The sequence below is a fragment of the Chionomys nivalis genome, chromosome 17, assembly GCF_950005125.1.
Source record: "Chionomys nivalis chromosome 17, mChiNiv1.1, whole genome shotgun sequence".
Lineage (NCBI taxonomy): Eukaryota > Metazoa > Chordata > Mammalia > Rodentia > Cricetidae > Chionomys > Chionomys nivalis.
Genome location: NC_080102.1, coordinates 19,041,535 through 19,065,826, shown reverse-complemented (window position 1 = coordinate 19,065,826; position 24,292 = coordinate 19,041,535). Strand labels below are relative to the sequence as shown.

General features: G+C 43.2%; 1 protein-coding gene across 1 annotated transcript in view; it reads right to left on the bottom strand.

Annotated features, from left to right (window-relative positions):
- The window catches only part of Fer1l6 (fer-1 like family member 6), a 112,891-nt gene that overhangs the window by 81,199 nt on the left and 7,400 nt on the right, over positions 1–24,292 (bottom strand). The window contains exons 3-12 of the mRNA XM_057792116.1: positions 23,685–23,739; positions 23,456–23,587; positions 19,619–19,681; positions 15,590–15,668; positions 15,099–15,255; positions 11,765–11,951; positions 10,607–10,799; positions 7,480–7,829; positions 6,034–6,142; positions 3,419–3,602 (exon numbers count right to left, since the gene is read on the bottom strand). Coding sequence (XP_057648099.1) covers positions 3,419–3,602; positions 6,034–6,142; positions 7,480–7,829; positions 10,607–10,799; positions 11,765–11,951; positions 15,099–15,255; positions 15,590–15,668; positions 19,619–19,681; positions 23,456–23,587; positions 23,685–23,739 — 1,509 coding nt within the window. The remainder of the gene's footprint in view (positions 1–3,418; positions 3,603–6,033; positions 6,143–7,479; positions 7,830–10,606; positions 10,800–11,764; positions 11,952–15,098; positions 15,256–15,589; positions 15,669–19,618; positions 19,682–23,455; positions 23,588–23,684; positions 23,740–24,292) is intronic.

The following is a 24,292-nucleotide window of genomic DNA, read 5'->3' as shown; positions in this document are numbered from 1 at the left end:
TCAGAGTTTTGTTGCTGTGTCTTCAAGGACCAGGCAGTCGAGGCTCACTGTGTAAACCACAGTTCAGATGGAAAAGCAGCAGATGAGAGAGTGCCTGGTTGCCCATGGAAAGTGAAGACTGCCAGGATGAGCGACGGGCCAACAGAACAGCAGCTTGTGACAAACCTGCAATCCTGGGATGTCAGAGCCTCCACTGGGCGTCACCTACTCTGATTTAATCCTCACCTCTACCCAGCACAGACTGTGTGCAAACACTTTGTAAAAACAGAACTCCCAGAACACACACACAGTGGAATTTTATTAGGAGTAATGCGTTCATGTTTGTGTGTGCCCATGTGTGCCTGTATTTCTCTGTGTGTACATACATAGGACTACTGGAGATATAAAATCTTCCAGTGCCTCTGCTGCCTCCTTGGCTCACTACTATATGGACAGAGAGCCTCAATACAGGGAGTCAGAAATAAAAAGAAAGCTCAATTACACACACACACACACACACAGAGAGAGAGAGAGAGAGGGGGGGGAGAAGAGAGGAGAGAGAGAGAGAAGAGAAGAGAGGAGAGAGAGAGAGAGAGAGAGAGAGAGAGAGAGAGAGAAAGCCCTCAAACATCCCATCATAACTTATACCCAGCTGCAGCCAATTGCCCAGCAGCAGTAGCACAGAATCCGTCCAAGGGCACCTGGAGACCATGCTCTCTAAATCCTTCCCACAGGACACCCCCCGGAGTCCCACTGGCAGTCCACTGGGATAGCCCATCCAGGCGGAGAACGTCTGGGGATGCTGAGACCCTTTGAGTAGTCCCAGAAGGTCTTCCTGAGCTGCTGACCCCAGGTGCAGCTGACACTCTCAAGCTGTAAGTTGGAGTTAAAGCACAAGGAAGCTCCGGGTTCTTTCTGGTGTGTGTGGAGATGGGGAGCCAGGTATGGCTGCCTTGGAGCTAAAAAGAGCCCTCCAAAGGTGACCCATGGAAAAGGGACAAGGTTTAGAAAACGCAGAGAATATAAAACGTCAAGAAGGTAAATAACAAAAAAAAAAAAAAAAAAAAAAAAAAAAAAGAAATGGTATTTTCGAGACAGAGTTTCTCTATACCTCTGGAGTCTGTTTTGGAACTACTCTTGTAGACCAGGATGGCCTTGAACTCACGAAGATCTGCCTGCCTTTACCTCCCAAATGCTGGGATTAAAGGTGTGTGCCACCATGCCCTGCCTAACTAAAATTATTTTTATTTTGCCCTAGTTTGCCCTGTGTTCTTCTCTATCTCTGAAATCCCCTCTTATCTTGTAAAATGCCGTCTTCTCTATGACTGTCCCAATTCTTTATGTCCTCCCAGGTAGAGTTAGTCACCCACTCACTCTCTCTGCTCCCACAGCACCCTGTGTCCACAGCAGCTCCTCAACTCTCTGAAAACCAGATAGAGTGTGTCCAGTACAGGAATGGGTGAAGATGAGGTCTCTGCCCTCAGGTGATCAGTCACAGAGGCAAGAGAGACAAATGAAACCATGTAGCTTGGTGTGATTAGGGCTCACTAAATCCCTAAAGAGTACAGAAAGCTCAGTCAGACTTGGTACAGAGAGAAGGATCCTGAAAGACAAGGGAAGCCAATAGCCAAGGTGTGGGCTTGTTGCCAGGCCAATCGAGAAGCGTGTTCAAAATCCCAGGAGCAGCAAAGAACAGTATACCACTGGGGCTCTTTCAGGAACATTGAACAGCTGGATGAAAGGGGTATTCGGGGGAATGGTGCACCCAAGCCAGGTAGGGGTGTGTGTGTTTGCTTGTTTGTGTGTGTCTGTCGGTCTGTCTGTGTATGTGTGTATGTCTCTCATTTGTGTGTGTCTGTTTATATGTGTGTGGGTGGGTCATGTGTGTGTGTCTATGTCTGTCTGTCTGTCTGTCTGTGTGTGTGTGTGCTTGAACAAACAGCACATGCTGTTTTGAAAGGTTGGAGACCTTTTAGGAGGTCTCATTGGAAGAAGTGATCATCGGATGTATTGCCTGACTACTTTCTGTCCACTCTCTGCTTTCTGATAGTAAACACAAGGTGACCAGCTGCCAGTCCGTCATGATGGACTGTATCACCAGGAAATATAAGACGAAATAAGGCTTTCGCCTCCAGTTGTCATGCATTTTTGTCACAGCAATGACAAATACACAGCCAGAATTAAGGAAACAAAAAATACCTAAGATTTATACCGACCAGATCTTGTTGTTTACTGGCTTTGGACAGAAAGGAAAAGCAGAACTTGGGGCTAGAGGGATGGCTCAGTCAAGCGAATGTAATGTTCTTGCAGAGAACCTCACAACCTTCCTTCCCTCTGGCTCCACGGAACCTGATACCATATTCTGGACTCAGCAGGCACCTGCCCTCACACGGGCACATACCCACACACAGACACACATATGCACGTAATTTAAACTAAATCTTTTGGATATGGAAAAGAAGAAGAACTGAGAACCCCTGAGCTGTGAGGTAGAAGACTCTGAGTGGAGGGATCTGTCAGAGATGGGAGTCCAGGAAAAGAAAGAAGTCTGGGAGTGGTTTATAAACCACCCGAATGGGGCGTCTGCTCGGCCTTTTAGGAACAGGAGTGTCTGAGGGAGCAGACTGGGAAGTCGGTTCCTAGGGGAAGCGTCTGGGCTGAAAAGAGTGGAGGCCTGAAAAGCAATGATGTGGCCTTGATGCAGCGGAGTAACATTCTCTAGATTCCAGTCTCCTCCCGTGCAGAATGGGCACAGCAGTGGGCTACCAGGAGAATCCATGGCAGTAGAGATTACTCATGCAAATAACCCAAGACGGGGCAAAGCAAGACTCTTGCACGCATGTCTTTGCTTCTTCTCATCAACCTCCTGTGCCATGCTTAGCGGTGCTTTCTTTAAAACATCTCTATAATTTTACTCTTAATATTGGCTGAAAATGTGCATGAACCGAGGAGTCGTGAGGGTGAGCACAGACTCCCAGCTGCTAAGATGCTCATTTCTAGGGTCTCACCATCATTCTTTAGTTTGTCAATTACCGTGGCAAACTTAAGGTCAGAGATTCCATGTTCAATAATCCTACCGAGTCGAGTTTACTTGGTAGGGCGCTGACAAGAATGATAAGCATCAGCTGGGTTTGGGCTGAAACTTGAAAGCCTCTTCCTAGCTTCCCATGCTTCTAAGTTAAGAGTAAAGGGGGCTTCGTGTCTGGTAGCCATCGTGGCTGCTCTGCCGTTAGAGGGATGTATTGTTAGAGGGTTGAGGTTATAAGATAGAATGATGGTTATTCTTGCTCCCCCTATTCGTGACGTGTTCACAGCACTGTGATAAAATTTGCGTTTTTTTTTTCTTTTTTTTACTGAAAAGCTGAACAAAACAGTCCCAGGAATTGGTAAAATTCCCACCCAGCAGAAATTTCATTCTCACTTGCCCTGTTCCTCCTACCTGTTCCCTTCTGTCACCAGAGGCTTCTCTGGGTGTGTGGTGGAGGCCATGGAAATGGCAGAGTCGTGGGGCACATCTTTTTCTCCTTCATGCAACAGAGGAAGCACATCCTCTTCAGTCAGCTCAGCCGATTTCTTCTTGCTCCCGTGATGAGAGCCTCCATCAATCAGGTTCCCGAAGTTCCCTGCAAGAGATGGCAAAGGGAGAGTGTCAGCAGGTGGGATCAGCCAACTTGGTGTACCCACGCCCTCTCCCAACAAGGAAATAAGGTCTCAGGATAAAGGCAGAAACAACAAAGGACGGAGAACAAGAAAATTAGACTGAGGAAGCCAACGAATCTTATCTTATTGTTTGAAAAAGCTACACAAGTTGCAAATTGAGAAAGACAGTTAAGGAAAAGAAAATCCACTGGAGATGTTAAGTTTTTAGAGCCATGTTATTTTTATCGATTTTAACTTTATTACATTATTTTGGGTATGTGCGTATACTCATGAGCAGGTATGGAGGGCGGAGGACACTTGCAGGAGTCGGGTCCTCTCCTTCCACCCGGTCATCAGGCTCAGCAGCAAGTGCCTTTGCTCTCTGAGCTATCAGCTCTTCCAACACCTTAGTGTGTACTTCCTACCAAAACTCATCATGGAGATTTGATAGGTTACCATTGGAACCTTCTCAAAACTGTTTCCTCTCTAAGAAAAGACTTCTTGTCTGAGTACCCAAAGGCTACATCATGTGTTATAAAGTAAGAGGGAGTGGGTATTGACAGAGTTAGAGAATGGTGGTGATGGTGGGGTGGGGGTGAGTAAAAAGGGGTTCCAAATAGGGCCCCCTTGTGCTATACACATCTCCACATAAGATAAAGTCTCCCCAGCATTCACAGGGACTACACAGGTCTGTTCCAGTTGGGGGTCCTAGACCTGAAAGAAGTGGACATGGTTCCCCATCCCTAACCCAGAAGCAATCTCAAATTGATAACCACTTTCACACGAACAGTTCGTTTCCTCCAAGTAAGTCTTACTGGGGAAACAAACTAAGTACTCTTAAGGGTACTGTGTGCCCAGGCAGTATATCTCCAACAGAACGGGAGCTCAGTGGCATCATTGGAACTTCTTTGTATAATAATGACATGTCAGGACATTTTCTTTTCTTTCTTTTTTCTTTTTTTATTCACCTTACTATTTTTATTTTTATTTATATATTTTTCTTCTCATTTTTGCTCTACAGCCCTTTGTATGTTACAGCGTTTTTATAGTTTTCCTGAGCATGAGAATGAACAGGTCTCTGTTTCTCTGTGTCTTCTCTTAGACTCTTTTTTTGTTTTGACCAATGCTGATGTGTTAATTTTTGCTTCATCATATCATATCATCATACCATATCATATCAGATCAGATCATATCACTAATCCCTTAGAAGCCTGTTTGTTCTCTAATGAGAGACAGAAAGACGGTGGATCCAGATGAAAGAGAAGGTAGGGGAACTGGGAGGGGTAGAAGGAGATGGGATCATAATCAGGATATATTATATGAGAAAAAAATCTATTTTCAATAAATCCACAAAAGGTAAAAAACAAAACAAAGGCCTCTCTTGTCAGAACTAACTTTCACAGATCTAACAGACATCTGCACCCTGTGGACATGCAAACAGGGGACTCTGTGCCAGGTCTCCAGCTGTGTGGCCCAGAAGGAATGAGTCCCATGGTCTCCAGCTGTGTGGCTCAGGAGTGAGTCCCCTCTCTACTTCCCTCTACCCTGCTGCAACAGAACTGCTCAAATGTGACACTCTCTTCACTGATGCCATGAGTCCTTTCAGATGAGGTGCACACTAGCTAAGGACAATGGCAGGGAACTCTAACCATAGCATCTAGAGCCTAGGACGATGGCAGTGAACTCTAACCATAGCATCTAGAGCCTAAGACGATGGCAGGGAACTCTAACCATAGCGTCTAGAGCCTAGGACGATGGCAGGGAACTCTAACCATAGCACCTATAGCCACGGACGATGGCAGGGAACTCTAACCATAGCATCTATAGCCAAGGGTGATGGCGGGGAATTCTAACCATAGCATCTAGAACCAAGGACAATGGCAGGGAACTCTAACCATAGCACCTATAGCCAAGGATGATGGCAGGGAACTCTAACCATAGCATCTAGAGCCAAGGACGATGGCAGGGAACTCTAACCATAGCACCTATAGCCAAGGGTGATGGCGGGGAACTCTAACCATAGCACCTATAGCCAAGGGTGATGGCGGGGAACTCTAACCATAGCACCTATTGAACGTGTGATGTTTCGCATCAGTTTATTAAACTTACAGCTCTGTGAGGAGTTACTGCAGTTCCCATTTTATATATGAGGGAAACCAGACCCAGAGAAATTAAGTCAGTCCAAAGTAATGGAGCCAAGATTAGTCATCTAAGTCCCTGAACCCAAACCTATACTAATTACTGTTATACAAACAAATAAACCTATAGAAACTCATCTACTCTTTATGTGACATTGGGTAGACAAGAAATTACCATTCCTAGATGAGGTGTCCCCTGCCATCTCCACCAGAATATAATCACCTTCATGGAAGCATTGATCATTTATTCAAGAAATGAACACGTGTCTGTACTTACCAACAGAAACTTCAAAGCTGATGGGCTTGTCTCCAATCTTCCGGTCAATCATGGTCGCTTCAAAAAAGGCTCCAAAGAGTAAAAAGTCCTCGTATTTTTCTGGTACAATCTACAGAGAGAAAGAATTGCTAGACAGAGCTGGCTTCCTTTTCACACTAGAAAGCCGAGTTAGTGAAACTCATTTGGTCTAGTGTGATTCATTGATGCCTGAATCTCTGCTTCAGCTGGAAATGCCAGGTCTGACCACTAAGCAGACAAGAATTTATCATGGCCAATAATCTAAGTCCAAACGCAGCTAGCCACTGGTCTAAAATGGCACAGAATTACCCAATGAACTGCTAACTTAACATGCAAAAAAAAATTCTCCTTTCATGGCAAAAGATGAGCTTGTCTGTCTTCCCAAGATGCTGGGGAGGACCCAGCACAGAACAGGTTTGTAGACCCAGAAAAATCAAAGATGAGCTGCTGAGAGTCGCCTCACTAAACCCTTACACGTGACCTAATAGCATCGGGGGCTCACGTACATTTATTATTTGTTCTTTGTAACAACTTTGGGAGTTTGGAATCTGGACCATTCCCATTTCACAGAAAAGGAAACTGGAGGAATGGAAGCTTGTGTTGCTGAGTAACTTTCTCAGGCGCTCTGATCCCAGATCCTTGGGTCTTTGAGCTTCAAATGTGCTAACCTATTGCCTTGGTGCAGGCCCGGAGTCAAAGTGACTTCCTCACAGAATTAGGGAACTCAGACAAAGAGAGTAAACTGTTACACATGGGCAGAAAGACCAATCGATCCCATGTGTCTGCAGTGCTCTGCACCCTAAAGGCTGTTGCAAGGGATCCACCTGCCTGTCAGTCACAAATGCTTTTATATTGAAAAGGGCTGTTGAGTTATCTACTCTGGCATCCACCATTTACCTTTGTAACATAAAGCTCAGAAAGATGAAGGGGCTTCCAAGCCCACATAGCAAGTTAAGGTCAGCTAAGGCTTGAGACCTGGTCTTCACCAAGGCTGCTTGGTCAAGGAGCCCATGGGTGGTTTGAAAGACTGGATGACGGCAGGCCATAAGGCAGAAGTCATTTCACACTGGTTCTCAGCCTGTGAGTCACAACCCCTTGTCAAACCTCTATCTCCAAAAAAAAAAATTTACATTATGATTCACGCTACAGTTACGAAGTAGCAATGAAGGTAATTTTATAGTTGGGGATCCCTACAACATGAGGAACTCTATTAAAAGGTCGCAGCATTAGGAAGGTTGAACTCCATAAAACAATACTCAGTTCTTCTCATGTAGCTCTTTCTGATGTGGAACATGTGGACAACGTAGGCACAATTTTTCAGGTAAGATGAGACCTGGACAGGAAAAGGCCTTCTGGATCCCTGGCAAGTGTCTACCTCTGGGCTGGGCTCCCCTATGTCAGGCCCAGAGGAGTGATGTTCATACCTACCTCTGGGGGCACAGCGAAAGATTCCACCTCCACCTCCATGGAGTTAGTCTTGTCCGTAGCCTGCTGGGCTTTGCCGTCATCTGCTTTGTCAGCCTTGTCCTTGCTCGAGCCTTTAGATTTGGAGTCTTTGTCTTTGGAAGACAGCTTCAGCTCCTTCAGAGCCTTGGAGAACTTAGACTCCTGGGCCCCACCAGAGAGAATTTCCACAGCAATTTCCACCAAGATCCGACCCCTGAAGGCCACACCTTCCCCAAAGCCCTCATTCAACTCCTGGTAGTCATCCATCAGACTCTGGTTCCTGGGGGAGCCATACAAGTTAATCCAGGCGGGTCCAAAGGTGGGAAGAAAGCCTAGGGAGAACCCAAACATTGGGTATCTTAGTGAACATTCATGTATATCATATGTTTTATAAAAGTTGTATATAAAAATATATGACATACAGATAAAAAGAAAATATTTAAAAGGCATCCTCTCCAAAGACAATATTTTGCTCGGTTTCCATCTGGTCTTTCTTTTACATGTTTACTTTTTTCCCTGTGTACTACAGAGGGCACTATCTGCCATTTTGTCACCATTTAGTCATCAGATGTCTGTTTATTCCTAACATGAGTAGGCAACATGCTAGGTGTTTACATTAATATTTATACTGTAAACACTCTGAAGGGGATGCATGTGGTGTTTCAAGAATAAAGAATGGGTTGATGGGCACAGAGGAGCGGGGTAAAGAGGCTGTGAACCAGCTGCAAAGAGTAGTATGGAGAAGGGTCTACGAGAATAATTTGGAAAGGTGAGAGGCCTGGTCTTGTTATGGATTTTGCTCACTATCTTAGTGTACTTAAATGATGTGGGATTTCCCTATGTATGCTATGATTATGTTTTATTACCATTGGTTAATAAAGAAGCCGCTTTGGCCTGTGGCAGGACAAATCTAGGTAGGTGGGAAAACCAAACTGAATGCAGGGAGAAAAAAGGCAGAGTCAGGAAGACACCATGTTGCTGCCAAAAGAGAAAGACACCAGAAACTTACTGGTAAGCCACAGCCTAGTGGTGATACACAGATTAATAGAAATGGGTTAATTTAAGATGTAAGAGCTAGCTAAAAATATGCCTGAGCCATTAACAAAACAGTGTTATAATTAACATAGTTTTTGTGTGATTATTTGGGTCTAGGTGGTCGGGAAACAAAAAAGCAGTCTCCATTTACACCTAAGAATATTTTAAAGGGATTTTTACCAAATAAATAACGTAACCATGTCTCTTAAGACCATTATGGCTACCATGTGAAGGCTTGCCAGAATGGACTTGGGCAAACTGCTTTGGGACCCATTTTACCCTGAAAGCTAAGTTCACTGTAGCTTGGACTAGTAGGGTGGGGTGGTAGAGATAGTAAGAAAGGGATTTCTAAAATATTTCCTAAACATAAAACTGAAAAGACCCGGTGATTTTAACTTATGCCTGGCATTAGTGGTTTCTCTTGTTAATACAGAACACCTGGGAAGAACTATGACATCCGTGAGAACATTTGTGAGCACAGTGTCCCTTTATTTTTCAGTGTTGGGAATCAAACCCAAGGCCTTTCACTTTGTAGGCAAGTGCTTTTCCACTGGTCTGCCTACACCAATCCCACGCACGTTCCTTTGTGAAGGGCAAAACAGCAGATGTTTCTGAAGACTCGCCTGGGTGGGTCAAATTCCAGCTTTGGGACTTTTCAGCTGTGTGAGCCTGAACAAATTGTTAAGTTCCTTGTGCCTCAGTTTCCTCATCTGGAGGAAAAGCTAATAGTGCCTACATCAAGACTGACCTATCAAGATTAACAGGATAATATCCATTAAGTGCTTCATATGGACCCTTAGGTCATGCCCCTACTATTAGAAATAAAGAGGGAGTCATAATTTGCTTATTAACTTGCCCATAGTTGCCAAGTAAATGTGTTCATATATTCATAGATATCAAACCTCTTTCTGCCTAAATGTCTCTTTTCTCCCTGATTTCTCCAGACTAGATCCTGTCCTTCAGAGTCTGTTCTCCTTTGAGAGAACTTAAAGAAGCAGGGAAATTATTGTTTAGAAGGATAGAAAGAGTTTATGGTCCCCGGTGTCTACTTCTAAAACACAAACATATTTCTTTCTGAAAACCATCAAGAGGCTCCTAAAACGCTGTGAATAAAACAATGTTAGCATCTAGTTGAGAAACTGTAGATGGATGGGTGTTTTTTTTATTGTGCTGCTGCAGTATCAAGAAATAGACAACACCACATTCATTGAGGGCTTTCTGTAATGTCAGTCTGTGAAGGACGTAAAAATATACCAGTCTCTGCTCTTGGGAAATATCCATCTAGTTGAGAAAAAGTAAAGCAGTTAAACTAATGTCATCTCTACATAACATATGATTAGATATACTTAACATGTATATATATATATATATATATATATATATATACACATACATATGTGTGTGTTTATATTTTACCATTTAGTTATATATGTTTGTGATATGTGTATGTAGATACATATGTATATATGTATACTTGTCAATTGGCATACATTTGCAGTGCAGAGAAGGATTGCTATGAATTTCAGTGGGAGTTTATTTAGGAATTCTTGTACACTAATATGATTTTGGAAATGGAGTCATATACCAAGGAGGAGTTCTTTCCCTGCCCGCCACCTTCAGTACTTGGTGAATTATCTGAGGCTCTCCCAGCTCACTGAGGCAGCAATCACCCACAGCCCCTGCCATCCTCATGCTGTTGTGTTCCCATAAAGTGACTGGGGACATAATTTTTATGTAGGGGGAGAACCCTAATCACCGAAACATGCAAAAACTGTTCATACAGAACCAAACAAAGTCATGTATCAGAATAGATTTGGCCTGTAGATTTTAGTTTACCAAACTTAGGTTTTATCGTAACTCCATTTTCTTAAGAGAACAGTGACACACTCCAGGTAGCTTAGCAATGGTCATGGAAGACCTAAGACCAGAGCTTAGTTCCATCCACTGACTTAACCAAGCTGGCCACAGACCTCAGAACCATAAAAGGTGCTACCACATGCTTACGTGGCCCTCTCTCTTTAAAGGCGACTGTGGCTTTGAGACCTCCGGCCAAGGCAGACACAGGCAATGCTACCTTTATCTCCATCCTGCTCGTTGGAGATCTTCTTCAGGTCGATGAAGTGGGTTGCCAGGGCCACGTCGTTCATACTGCCCTCATCCCACACCTGGATTTTAACCCTCCGGCACAGGGGAGGGAACATTTCCTTGAAGACCACCTGCTCATGCCACACGGGGTCAGCACAATTCTTTTGCACCGAGGTTCGCCCCTAAAATGACAGCCAGGAGGATGCGAGCCATGAAAATAAATACCTAAAAAAAAAAATGCTTCAAACCTCCTGGGGATATAAAGCAGATATCAAAGATGGGCTTGCTTCCCATGACACCTGTGAAAATCTGCTATACCCCATTGACATTATTGATGATCTAGATGCTGTATGGAACATTGGGGCAAAGGTGAACGATTGTCCTTGAGAATTTCTACTTAACAGACCAGTGTTGGGGTGAACGCCTGTGTTAGGGATATGAGCTGTTCTATGCATCTCCAAGAAAGTGTAGACATAGCTAGACCCTGAGCTCATGCTTACACACGGACCCAGGTGCATGTCACATATGACCTTGAGTGAATCAATGCTGCAGCCTGGGCCTCAGTTTCGGGGTTGTAAATTGGAATGATGTCCCATATGGCCCCCAAATTCAACCCAAGATAGAAATTCTCCAGCATTCACTCCTGCTGCAGGAGGGACAAGGACATATTTTGAAAATATAAAATACATTCAAAGTTTCTTAGTCCAGGAAGGCAGAACCCAGCTTTGGCCATGAACCTAGGCCTTGATTCTTCCAATAGCCCTTGAGAAAGGAACAGAGGTATCTAGACATAGAAGAAAGACTACCTCGAACATTGTGAAATGGGTCAGGGGAGAGTGGTAATTATTCTACAGGGCCGAGGGCCTGGTACTTGCTTAGAGAAGTAGCCAGAGGTAAGGAAAGACATCTTTCTACCTGGCCCTAAGCTGCAACACATTCAGCCATAGCTGCCTTCCACAGTGTCTAGTGAGGCATGAGTGGGCAAGCCTTCTCTACTCAAGGAAGGTGAGAGTGGGCAAGTCTTCTCTACACTTCCCCTCTTGTGACAAGTTTTCTCTGGGCACTTTTAACCCAATTTAATTTGATTAAAATGCTCTGTATGCAGAGCAGGACATACTTGTCACTATTGGTGAAAAAGTTTCCTCACCGTCTGCCCAGCAAAGGACACCTCCACGAAGGGATCCACAAGGTCCTTGCTGTCACCCACAAATGCTTTGGTGACATTTGCCATAATGCTGGAGTTCATTTTGGGTAACCCTTCTGCTCGATAGAGCCTCACATAGAATCTAGCCCAGGGTCTCTCTGATGGAAATCCTTGAGGGATCAAAAGGTTCCTAGAAGGAAAAAAAAAATTTATATTAAAAGGTCTGTAACTCAAGAGTAGAAAGAAAGGTCAGGTGCCCATTGGTGGCAGGAAGAAAAATCTAGGTATAGAAAAACACCGGAATACATCACTAAACCAAGTTTTCTTTCTAGGTCTTTCTAGAATTTAACTCTTCCCACCTCATAAACCAGTGGTTGAAAGTATAATTCTTTTGAAGAAAAAACAGCTACATATGGATAAATCATATAATCACAGAATGACTTATCTACATAATGCATACACTTAAGACTCAGGAAATGTGGAAAAGGGCAGGAGAAATACCACAAGAGCCAGAGGAAAACTGCTGTGGAAGTTTTCTCTTTAAACAGCAACAAAAAGGACACAAAGTGGGAGGCATAGGGAAGAGGAGTTTTATGTGGGAGGGGTGGGAGTGAGGAGTGGGGGCTAAATATGAACAAGACATAAAATTCTAAAAGAATTAATAATAGTAATAATAATAACAATAGAATGGTTTGTCTAAAATAAGGTGTTACAGGGAAAGAAGTGCTCTTATCCCAGAATCAGAGCTTCCAAAAGAGTCACAGCTTTGAGAAGATATATTCAGGGGTCTCTGACAAAGAAGAGCCTCTGAAAGATGAGGCATGAGTTTGGCAGTGCTCATGCACCCATATGGGAAGGGATGAACTAAGAACACATCAGAAAAGTCATCCACCATGATCAAGTTGGCTTCATTCCAGAGATGCAGGGATGGGATGGTTCAACATATGAAAATCTGTCAATGTAATTTACCATATAAATACACAGACAGAAAAAAAACCCCACATGATCATCTCATTAGATGCTGAAAAAGCCTTCAACAAAATACAACATCCCTTTATGATAAAGGTCTTGGAGAGAGCAGGGATACAAGCGACATATCTAAACATAATAAAGGCAATATACAGCAAGCCAACAGCCAACATCAGGCTAAATTAAAAGAAACTTAAAGTGATCTCACTGATATTAGGGACAAGAAAAAGTTGTCCACTCTCTCCTTATCTATTCAATATAGTTCTTAGTTTCTAGCTAGAGCTATTGCTCTTATTGGACAACAAAAGGAGATCAAAGGGATACAAATCAAAAAAGAAGAAGTCAAACTCTCCTATTTGCTTACAGAAGTTTACATAAGAAACTCCAAAAATTTTACCAAGGAACTTCTACAACTCATAAACACCTTCAGTGGATAGCAGGATACAAGATTAACAAAAAAATAAAAAATCAGTAGCCCTCCTATACACAGATGATAAAAGGGCTGAGAAAGAAATGAGAGAAGTATCACCCTTCACAATAGTCGCATATAGCATAAAATATCTTGGAGTAACTCTAACCAAACAAGTGGAAGACCTGTATGACAAGAACTTTAAATCTTGAAGAAAGAAATTGAAGAAGACACCAGAAAATGGAAAGATCTCTCATGCTCTTGGGTAGGTAGAATTAACATAGTAAAAGTAGCAATCTTACCAAAAGCAATCTACAGATTCAATGCAATGACAATCAAAATCTCAGCAAAATTCTTCACAGACCTCGAAAGAACAATACTTAACTTCATATAAAAAAAAAAAACCCAGGATAGCCAAAACAATCCTGCACAATAAAAAAAACTTCTGGAGGCATCACAATCCCTGACTAAACTTTACTACAGAGCTACAGTACTGAAAACAGCCTGGTATTGGCATAAAAACAGACAGGAGGATCAATGGAACTCAATAGAAGACCCGGATATTAATCCACGCACCTTTGAACACCTGATTTTTGATAAAGAAGCCAAAACTATCAAATGAGAAAAGGAAAGCATGTCCAGCAAATGGTGCTGGCATAACTGGATCTCAACATGTAGAAGAATGAAAATAGATCCACGTCTATCACCATGCACAAAACTCAAGTCCAAATGGATGAAAGACCTCAATATAAAGCCGCCACACTGAAACTCATAGGAAAAGTGGGAAGTACACTTGAACGCATTGGCTCAGGAGACCACTTCCTAAATATAACCCCAGTAGCATAGACACTGAGAGAAACAATTAATAAATGGGACCTCCTGAAATGAGAAGTTTCTGTAAAGCAAAGGACATGGTCAACAAGACAAAATAACAGTCTAGAGAATGGGAAAAGATCTTCACTAACCCCACACCAGACAAAGGTCTGATTCCCAAAATATGCAAAGAACTCAAGAAAATGGTATCAAAAGAACAAATAATCCAATAAAAAATGGAGTACAGACCTAAACAGAGAACTCTCAACAGAGAAATATAAAATGGCAGAAAGACACTTAAGGAAATGTTCAACATCCTTAGTCATCAGAGAAATGCAAATCAAAACAACTCTGAGATTCCATCTTACACCTGAAGAATGGCTAAAATCAAAAACACTGATGACAACTTATACTAGGGGTAAAGGGAACACTCCTGCATTGCTGGTGGGAATGCAAACTGGTACAGTCCCTTTGGATGTCAGTGTGACAATTTCTCAAAAAATTAGGAAACAACCTTCCTCAAGGCCCAGCAATACCACTTTTGGGTATATATCCAAAGGATGCTCAATCGTGCCACAAGGACATATGCTCAACTATGTTCACAGCAGCATTGTTTGTCATAGCCAGAACCTGGAAACAACCTAAATGCCCCTCAACAAAAGAATGAATAAGGAAAATGTGGTACATTTACACAATGGAGTACTACACAGCAGAAAAAATAATGACATCTTGAATTTTGCAGGCAAGTGGATGGAGCTAGAAAACATCATTTTGAATGAGGTAACCCAGACCAGAAAGACAGTTATTACATGTACTCACTCATAAGTGGTTTTTAAATATAAAGCAAATAAAATCAGCTTATAAATCACAATCCCAGAGAACCTAAACAACAAAGAGGACCCTAATAGAGACATACATGGATCTAATCTAGATGGGAAATAGAAAAAGGCAAGGTCTTCTGAGTAAATTGGGGGTATGGGGACCATGGGAGAGGGTTGAAGGGAAGGGGAGAGGAATGGAGGGGAGTGGAGAAAAATATATCGCTCAATAAAAACAATTAAAAAAAGAAAGGGGTGGAGAGAGAAAAAGAGACATAAAGTAGGGCACACAATTTCTCTTTCAGGGCTCTGGATGGGTTTGTCTCACTTCTCTATCTGCTCGTCAGCATCGAAGATTTTGGGGTTGGTCTTTAAGACGTCGCCTTTCCCGGTTACACTGATGTCACACTTCAGGTAGCCCTTGGTGCCAGTCCTGATGTCCCCAGGGTCGGTAAGCTGTGCCCACTTGTCACAGAACTGATGACCTATGAACACAGCTTGTGAGTCGTATTCTTTGCACATGGGCAGTGACTCCCTCATCCCTTCCCACTCCTGCAGGCTCTTGGTCCCCTCTGTCATCTGTTCTAGATAGTAGCCATTCCTGGATATCCCCAGTCAGTCCCCAGGCTACCCCACTCTCTTTCTTTCTCTCCTCCTCCCTTCCTTCCAGCCCTCTTGTCTGACTTTCTTCTCCACTGACTGTGGATATTTGAGAGACCTTTGATCTAGAGAACCACACCAAAAACTCCCAGCTCGACAGATCAGAGAGTAAACAGAAGAACAGTAAGAAAGCAAGATGGGGAGGAGGGGCTCGCTTACCAGGCTGGTTGTATACTGTTCCCACATCCACTCGGAAAGAGCCAATCAGGATGCTCCCTATCAGCTTGTGATGTAAGACCTACAAAATATGGAGCATCTGTGAAAAGGACCCAGACTCCACCAAAGAGGCTCCTAGGACTTGACCCTTATCTGGGTTTGGCCTTGTCTGGAGCACACTAAATAAAATTGGTCATTAACGCACAGGGTCCTAAGTGACTTCGAGAAGTGTCTCATCTGTCCTTTGTCTAGTCGCTTTTCTGCTTATTTGCTGAAGGATGGATGGCACTCTCGGTGCCCCAAAGGTTTCTTTAATTGAATGGATCATGGTAAGCGACCCTTCAATGCCCACCTCTTCCTGCTCCAACTTGACCCATCCTTTAGTGGCTAGAGCCAATGTCACCTCCTCCAAGCATCTGTCCTTGATCTCTTGAGCTGCCACTGCTCTTTCTTTCCTCAGCCTCCAAAATATTTCCCACAGCTTTCTTGAGAGATTATCATGCACAGCCAGGAGCTGATTTAGTGCTGAACAATAGACTAAGCTCTAGACAGTACAGAGTGTGTTTGTCCTGATTAGAAGTCAGCAGAGTGTCCAGCTTGGTTACGGCAGCATGCGGAAAAGCTGGCATCACCAGGAGGAAGTCATAAAGGAAGTTGATATAGTTGGTACTATATCTAGAAGTCACAGTGCATGAGAAGCTGATGGAAAACCTGGAATAGTTTAATCTTCAATCCAGAAAAGGGGAGCTCTTAGGAAGAGGACAGTGTGACAGAAGTGTCCTCAAATTTTGGGAATGTCATATCCAAGAAAGGGGCCAGGTTCCCCGCATGGTTCTTAAGTAAGAGGTCAAGATTTCAACTCAATTAGGGATGCTATTTCTTGTGCTCATTAGAATCTCTCAGCAATGAAGGGCTCATTCTCCAGAAGTAGTGACATCCCTGTCACTGGAACCGGAGGGCCCCAAGAACTCCATGTCATCCTGGAGGAGCCTCTGAGATTCCTACTAACTATAAATCCTATTGTTGCCTTGATCAAGGGTAGTGTCCCTTTGTGTTCTATCTACTACGGGCTCATTCATAATGAATATTCAATGCATACTCAGTGAGTTAATGGTTTGTAAGAAGGGTGAGTGGCAGGCTCTCGCTGCTGCTTCTGAAGAGTTCTTTTTGTCAGAGGCAGTAAGAAAAGGTAGTCAGCTGACCTCAAGAAATGACAGCCATTCCTATTTCTCTCCTGACTCTGTCTCTGTCTCTGTCTCTCTCCCTCTCTGGCTGGGATTTTCCAGTGTCAACAGAGGGGAAGCAAGGACAGCTTGGCTTCAGCAGAGTTGCTGTTTAAGACTGCACACAGAAAGCTGTTCCCTGCCTCATTTTCTGTGGCTAACATGACTCCCCGAGGCCTGGTTTAAGTTCCTTTCATGGTGAAAATGTCTCTGTGAGAAATAGAATGTGAGACCCTCAAGTGGTTTTTCCAGTCACACAGGAGACCTCTTTAAGGCATATGCCTACTGGCTGAGGGCCAGGCAAGCCTACAGAAGTTGGCTGTCAGATTCCTAGGTTCCTGGAGATGTGCCATGCACAGCATGCTGAGGTCCTGGGTTCCTGGGCAACTGTTAAGGAAAATAGTCTATGGTACCACCAGGCCTAGTATTATACCCTGGCTGTCCCAAGAGCATCTAATTATAGTCACCCCTACCCCACCCATTTTTAATAATATCATTAACTTATTATTATGAGAATTTCATGCAAACATACAATGATTTTGATCATATCCACCTTCATCCTCCTCTGACCATCTCTTTCTGGAACCCTCTAGCATGTCTGCCTCCCAAATTTATGTATTCCCCCTTTTTTATAGCCCACCAAGTCCAGGGAATGCTGCCCATATATGCTTGGGTTTGGGGTCATCCTCTAGAACATAGGCAACCTGTCAGTGGCCATACTCGTAAAGAATAATGACACTGTCTCCTCCAGAAGCCATGGACTGCCAACAGTTCCTCAGCTGGGGGTGGAGCCTCCGGAGTTCCTTCTCCCATTCACACTGGAATTGTGACGGACTGGCTCTTACATACACAGTAGTTTCATTTTCTGATTGAATTTGAGGTCTGCTCCCCCGGAGAGTATTTATGCCTAATAATACAAGCCTGGTCAAGAGTCCGTGGATGGGGAAGTGGCAGCCCCAGAGCAGAACCTACTGCTGCTGTTTTGCTAAGTCACCATGTTGTCAAACTGCCTTCTCAATACTTAGGTTTGTACATATAAATCTGTGCTGCCCTCTGCCCTGGTCAGATAATGTTTTCGCAGTGGGCGGTGGTTGATACAGGGACCCATAGCTGTCCAAGTGCTGAGAACACATGACTACAAGTCATCTCTCTTTAGCACTGAATTCATTCTGGGCACACTGGCTTCCAGTTAATGAACCAGCAAGAAAACTGCATTGAACATAAGAGGGAGGGTTTTCCATTAAAACCTTTGATCTCTCCCCCTACGAGTCATTTAAGAACCACACAGCTGTCTTTTCCCAAAGAAGAGATGAGGCAGGCAAATCAGCTTTGATCCTATGTCTAAAAGTCTGTGTCCTCCATACAGTCCTGACTCTTGCCTATGATGGGGCTTAGAGGCCTGGTGACGAACTTCATCTGTAACCTAGCAAGTCCTCTAGGAGCTGCGACAGGGTCAGTGTCATCAGGGGACAGCTGCAGGGATGGCACCATGTCCAGAGAGCCTTCCCAGCTCTCATCCTTATCATCACACTAGAAACTCAAATGCTAAGAACGTTTTCCCGGCGACTTTCCATCCCTCGGGAGTCGTGTTCTTCATGTGCTCCTGGGAAGGATAGTGTCACACCGCCAGAATCTATGCCTGACGAGGGGACGTTGTTGACATCCAGCTGCAGTTAAGGCCACATCCCATAGGCATTGATCTAGTGTGTGAGCAAGTGACAAAAAGACAGGCCAGGAAGAGAACAGGAAGGAGACTTCTAAGACAAATGTCAGCCTCGCAGTTCCCATCAGAGTTGGTTTGACTGTCGAGGGAACCATTCCCCTCATTCTCCACGTACTTTTACATATAAAATATGAGTTCTGTTCTTTGAGAAGTATTTGGAAGACAGCACCTACTTACTCTCCAACTCTCACCCTACCACCCTCGGACACACCCAGCCTCACATCCGTCTCCATGGAAGAAGTGGCCACTTTCTGAGATGGAATGATAGACGTCATCGCCTGCCACCCACTGTCCTCTGTCGCTTTGCTGACTGGTGTGCAGTTGGTAATGGGCCCAGTCGGTCATTTCTGCTCTCGTTTGGGACAAGATGACTTCAGCATTTATACTTCCTCTTCCCATCCCTGCCGTCCATGTACCGGGTAAGCCTGGATAAGGCCCCCAGCAAGCCAGGGGGAGCTCACTCTTTCTACTTTGCGGTCTGCATTTGTGGATAAACTTCCACTCCCTGGAGAGGCTGAGGAAGGTCTGCACAGCAGCTAACTCCCCCTGCAAAGATCCCAAGGTCCACCCTCATCGGTAACTTTCAAGAATTCTAGAATACTTCAGTTGATTCCTCTGCTCATTAGGCATTATCCGTGATGAGATGAACATATGCGGTTCTACCCCAGTTTCTATTCCTGTTTCTCTAATTACCGTTAACTAGGAGAAGAGATGGTTGGGGTTAATTAGTGTAGATCTCATCCAGATAGAAAAGCATTACATTAGCATGATTAAAAAAATAACTGAAAAACGACAGTCAATGAAGATGTCAATTGTAACATATGTTTCGTATTTCCACATCCAATTAATAGAAGTTCACTGTCATTTACTGCTGGCTTCCAAGAGGCAAAGGTTCTCTTGAGGTGGTTCTCCTGAAAATACTCTTCAGGAAGTAGCTTTAGCCTGCTACTTCCACAGTCACTGGCCCATATTTATCCTCCCGAACCCAGGTATCTGGAACCAAGCTAAGCTATCCCAGAAAGTCCCCTGTGTCTAGAGTCCCCCCGCTTCCTTCCCCAGTACCCACACCTGCAATGGTCTACTTACTGAAATTTTGATGATCTTGTCGAAAAGATGCACTTGGGGTCCAATGAAGTCAAACACAAAGTACTGTAAAACATGAAGTTCAGCTTGGTCATCAACTCCCAGTTTACGTCTAAGAAGCTTGTTGCTGGAGTGGGTTAGATCTGCATCTTTCTAACCCAAACCCGCTGCTGCTGCTGCTTAGACCTTATTGGCACCAGCAGCTCATCGTTTGATTGGCTTGTCATCTACTGAAGATCATTTAGGTTGTTTGCATTGTTTTATTTATTATTCTATATATTATATTCAAAATGCCACCAACTGTATTCTTGCATAGGATAATTATAATGATTCCTCTAAATTACACATAAGTAGAATTTTTGGATCATGGATTGTATGCAGGTAAAGTTTTGATAGTATTCAAAGTTCCTTCCTGGGAGACTAATAATACTATTAAAATTTTACATACACATAATCCGTGATCCAAAAATTCTACTTATGTCTATGAGTGACTTCTCTGATATTATGGCAAAATACCACGAGCAAGGCATGAAAAAGGAGTCTATTTTGGCTTACAGTTTCCAGGAGAAGAGAAACTGTCATTGTGGGGAGGCTAGGCTATGGGGCAGAAAGCTGAGAGCCAACCACAAACACAAGGCAGAAGGACAGAACTGGAAGTGGCACCAGGATGTTCATCCCAAAACCTGTCTCCAGCGTGTGTGTGTGTGTGTGTGTGTGTGTGTGTATGTGGACCAAGTGTCAAATATCTAAGCCTATGGGGGACATTCTCATTGAAACCTCTACACAAAGCATTTTACATCTGGCTTTTGCTGTGGCTTTCCCAACACCTGATATTGTTAGCTCTTTACTTTTTTGGTTTCTTATAAGTGAAAACAGTATCATGGAGTAGTTTTGATTTCGAGTGAACACATTTAAAACATTTCTCAGGATTTTTCTGTTTCTAACATTCTTGTAAAATTACCAAGACTAACTGTGGGAGGAATGAAAAATGATGAATTATAGAGACTTTTAGTATGGGAAAAATGATTAAATTCCAGAGTTAAAGAATTACCCTGGGGGTGGCAACATGGCTCTGTGGTAAAGGTATTTCTCTAGAGTCCTCAAGGTGGAAGATGAGAGCTGATCCTGTAAGCTGTCCTCTGGCCTCCATATGCATACCATGATATATGCACACATGTGTGCACATGCTTGCACACAGATGTAAGAATTATCTATATGGATACCCACATTTGCATATGGGAAGGCTGATGACCAGATTCATAATCCTAGTTATTTCTGGCTCTGGAGCCTTGCTTTGATCCTCCTAAAGAACAAGAATCTTCTATAGACGAGAGAGTAGAAGTTTTGTAGAGTCTGAGTCACAGCCCTCTCAAATGAGGTTGTAGAATTTAAAGATACAGAAGATGGGGGAGGTGTCTACGTGAGGTTATTGTATGGAAGAGGAACAGTGGGGTGGGCTAGGAAGGACTGGGACACTGCTGTGTCCTAGGTTCTTGACTTTGCTTTGAGGCAAAGATATAAAAGAGAGATAAAACTGATAAATTATGAATGAACATACCAGTGAGAAGAAGAAAAAAACTGACAACACCTTTCTTTCCTGGAGTAAAATAGACAAAATAAACTGCCATTGCTGTACTAGGAGGAGTACAGTGACTGCTGTGGTAGTCGCTGGGGCTGAGGTGTGGCCCCACCAATTCTTGCCTTGCGACTGAGCTCCCAAAGTCCAGTTGAAGAGTGGAAGGATGAGAATATGAGCAAGGAGGTCAAGACCATGATGGGTTCACCCACTGACACAGTTTACCTGAGTTAATGGGAGCTCACCAACTCCAGCCGGACTAGAGAGGAACAAGCATAGGACCAAACTGGTCCCTCTGAGTGTGGTTGACAGTTGCATGGCTGGGGCAGACTGAGGGGCCACTGGCAGTGGCACCAGGATTTATCCCTACTGCTGTACTGACTTTTGGGAACCTATTCTCTTTGGATGGACACCATGTTCATCCTAGCTATAGTAGGAGGGAGGGCCTTGGATCTTCCCCAAAGCAATGTGTTTTACCCTCTCTGAGGAGTGGATGGGGTGGGGTGGGGGAGTAGGAGGAGGGGAGGGAGTGGGAACTTGGATTGGTATGTATAATGAAAAAAGATTGTTTTCTTTTTAAATAAATAAAAGAATTCTCACCTCACATATGGTTTGAGCCCTAATGCTACAATAAATAAATAAATAAATTTAAGGATGATCTTGATTATATGTACTTTAATAAGAAAACAGGTATAATCTTTAAAGAAAATTTTCATATATCCACACACTATACTTAGTACTTATTTTGCTTATTTTTTAGAAATGTTTGTAACTCAAATTTACATGGAAATGTCACCGTAGTTAAATTCTTCACTCTGATCAGGATGGCTCTATGAGGGAATCCTTTGGGCTGATAAATCCGTTCTAATATTTGTTGCTTTCGGCTCAGTTACATTGTTGCGCTCTCTAAAGACTTCTACGTCTGCACCTGCTTTATAGTTAGCAAATATTCTCAACCCCACTTCCTCCTTCAACCCTTATGGCCTCTGCCTTAAAGGTGAAAAGTTGTGACAAATGTCCTTGGTTTGCCTTCTGTTCTTTTTCTTGGTTTCCTACTTGCTACCCTTGGGCTCAATTTAATATCATTTAGAGCCAAGACTTGCAGGCATAATTATAACTTTTGACAAGTAAATGGGGCTTTGCAGTTTTAGAGAATTTGCATACATGTTCTCTAATATCACATCTGTGCCAAAGAGATGAGGGAAGAGTGGGGATGGGAGACATCTGGAAGGCTCGGGGACAATAATGACGACGAGGAAAGGAATTAGCAGCATCCATGCGATTTGGAGGCTTTTCAGTTAATGGCATTATCCACACTGTCCCTGCCTTCCTTGTAGTTTACCGCTAGGGTGGTAATGTCTCTGCAACACTTCTTTTGGTAATTCATGTTGTCAGGCAATTTGGTGAGATTCAAGTTTAAATGTTTATGCCCTGTGTCAACAGTTAGACCATATAAATATATTGTAAGTACTAGCCAAAGGCGCAAAGTTTTAGTATCTGTAGATGAGAGACTTAACAGTCAGTAAATTATGGCATATGAAAGCAATGGAAAATTCCCCAGTCAGAAGTGAGCTTGACCTGTGTGACCAGCTGGACCCTACCCCAAAGCCCATTGTTTTGTAACAAGAACAAGGCCTAGGACAGTGGTACCGAGTGCTGCCATTGGGGCTTTGATTTGTATTCCTGTGTGTGCTTGGGAACTCTCTGGAAGATTCTTGAGTATCGTGAAAATGGATCTTCCCAGGGATGAAATTTAGGGCATTAGGATCCAAAAGGTAGAGGGAAATGAGGATTTCTACCCTATATTATTGTATACTCTGTCATATTTTTACCAAATAATGTTTTATTACAAAGAGACTATTTAGAAACTTCTCTCTTTGGGGGTCTTCTTTTAAAATTTCTACACATCTTAGAAAAACATAAGTGTTTTGCTTTCCAGCAAAGTATACTTATTTCAAATTCAGTAATTAGATTTTCAGTGTTGTTCCCGTACGATCTCTCTAACCTGCATTCAAGACTCACTGGATGTAATCTCAAGGCTTATGAAGAACGGTAATAAGCTCATAATAATAAAAAGAAGTGGTGCTCCTGTTTATTATCTTGTTATCAGCACCTTATGGATGTGGAGAAAGAGCTCAGATTGTGATGTGAATTTTGATGAGAGACCGGGAAAGAATGCTGAGGGGCTCCGATTGTCTACTTGGCAGAGGAACCCTTTGATGTCAGCAAAGGGAGGCGGGCCCAGAGGATGCTCTGTGACTTACTTCGTTATAAAACGGGCTGTTGGTGCCTTCCTTCACCGTACTTTGCTTTTTCTCATCCCCAATCTCAATGGTCACAACTGGGTCGATGTTCTCGCCTACCAGCTGGCGGGCCTCAGTGATGGTGACGGTGATCTAGAACACAAAGCAGCGCCCATGTGCCTCTGATCATTGCCCTTCATTCTCATGAGGAGAACCGGGGGATGCTGGGTAGGATGAGCTACTCACTTACTTGATAGTTTTGAGATTTGACCTCCCCTTCATGGATCTTAGTCAGCAGTTTTGCTCTATTAAAGTAAAGTTTAATATATTGTTTTATATTTGTTGATAATATTGTATGCAAGTATGAAATAAAAAATAATGTTACAGCAAATTAATATATCTCAAGTAAGAACATACTTCAGATGTGTAAGCCACGGTAACATTTTCCCAAGAGTTTCTAAGTGCCTTCACTTATACTCTATCACAGAGTCTCTCTATATCTTCTGGGAAATAAATATAAGTAGGCAAGTGACTTAAGATTCCTATGACTCAGTTTCCCTATCCTAGTAGTGAGGCTATTGATATCATTTATACCACAAGGCAATTGCTAGAATGAAATAATATGTATGCAGGCGTTTAATCTAGTGTCTAGCAGGAATTCTGGTAAATGCTAGCATTTTTTATATGTAAGGTTTTCCGTGCTGTTTGTGTTATAACCTTAGAGAAATAAGGATTCCTCAGAAAGTCAGAGGCAAAGAAGGGTCTAAGTAAGGATCTGCCCTTCGCCTGACTGGTTTCAGACCCAGGAGCTCTTCATCCCTTCTAGAAGATATAAAAGTTGTGAGTGTTGTGATTGCT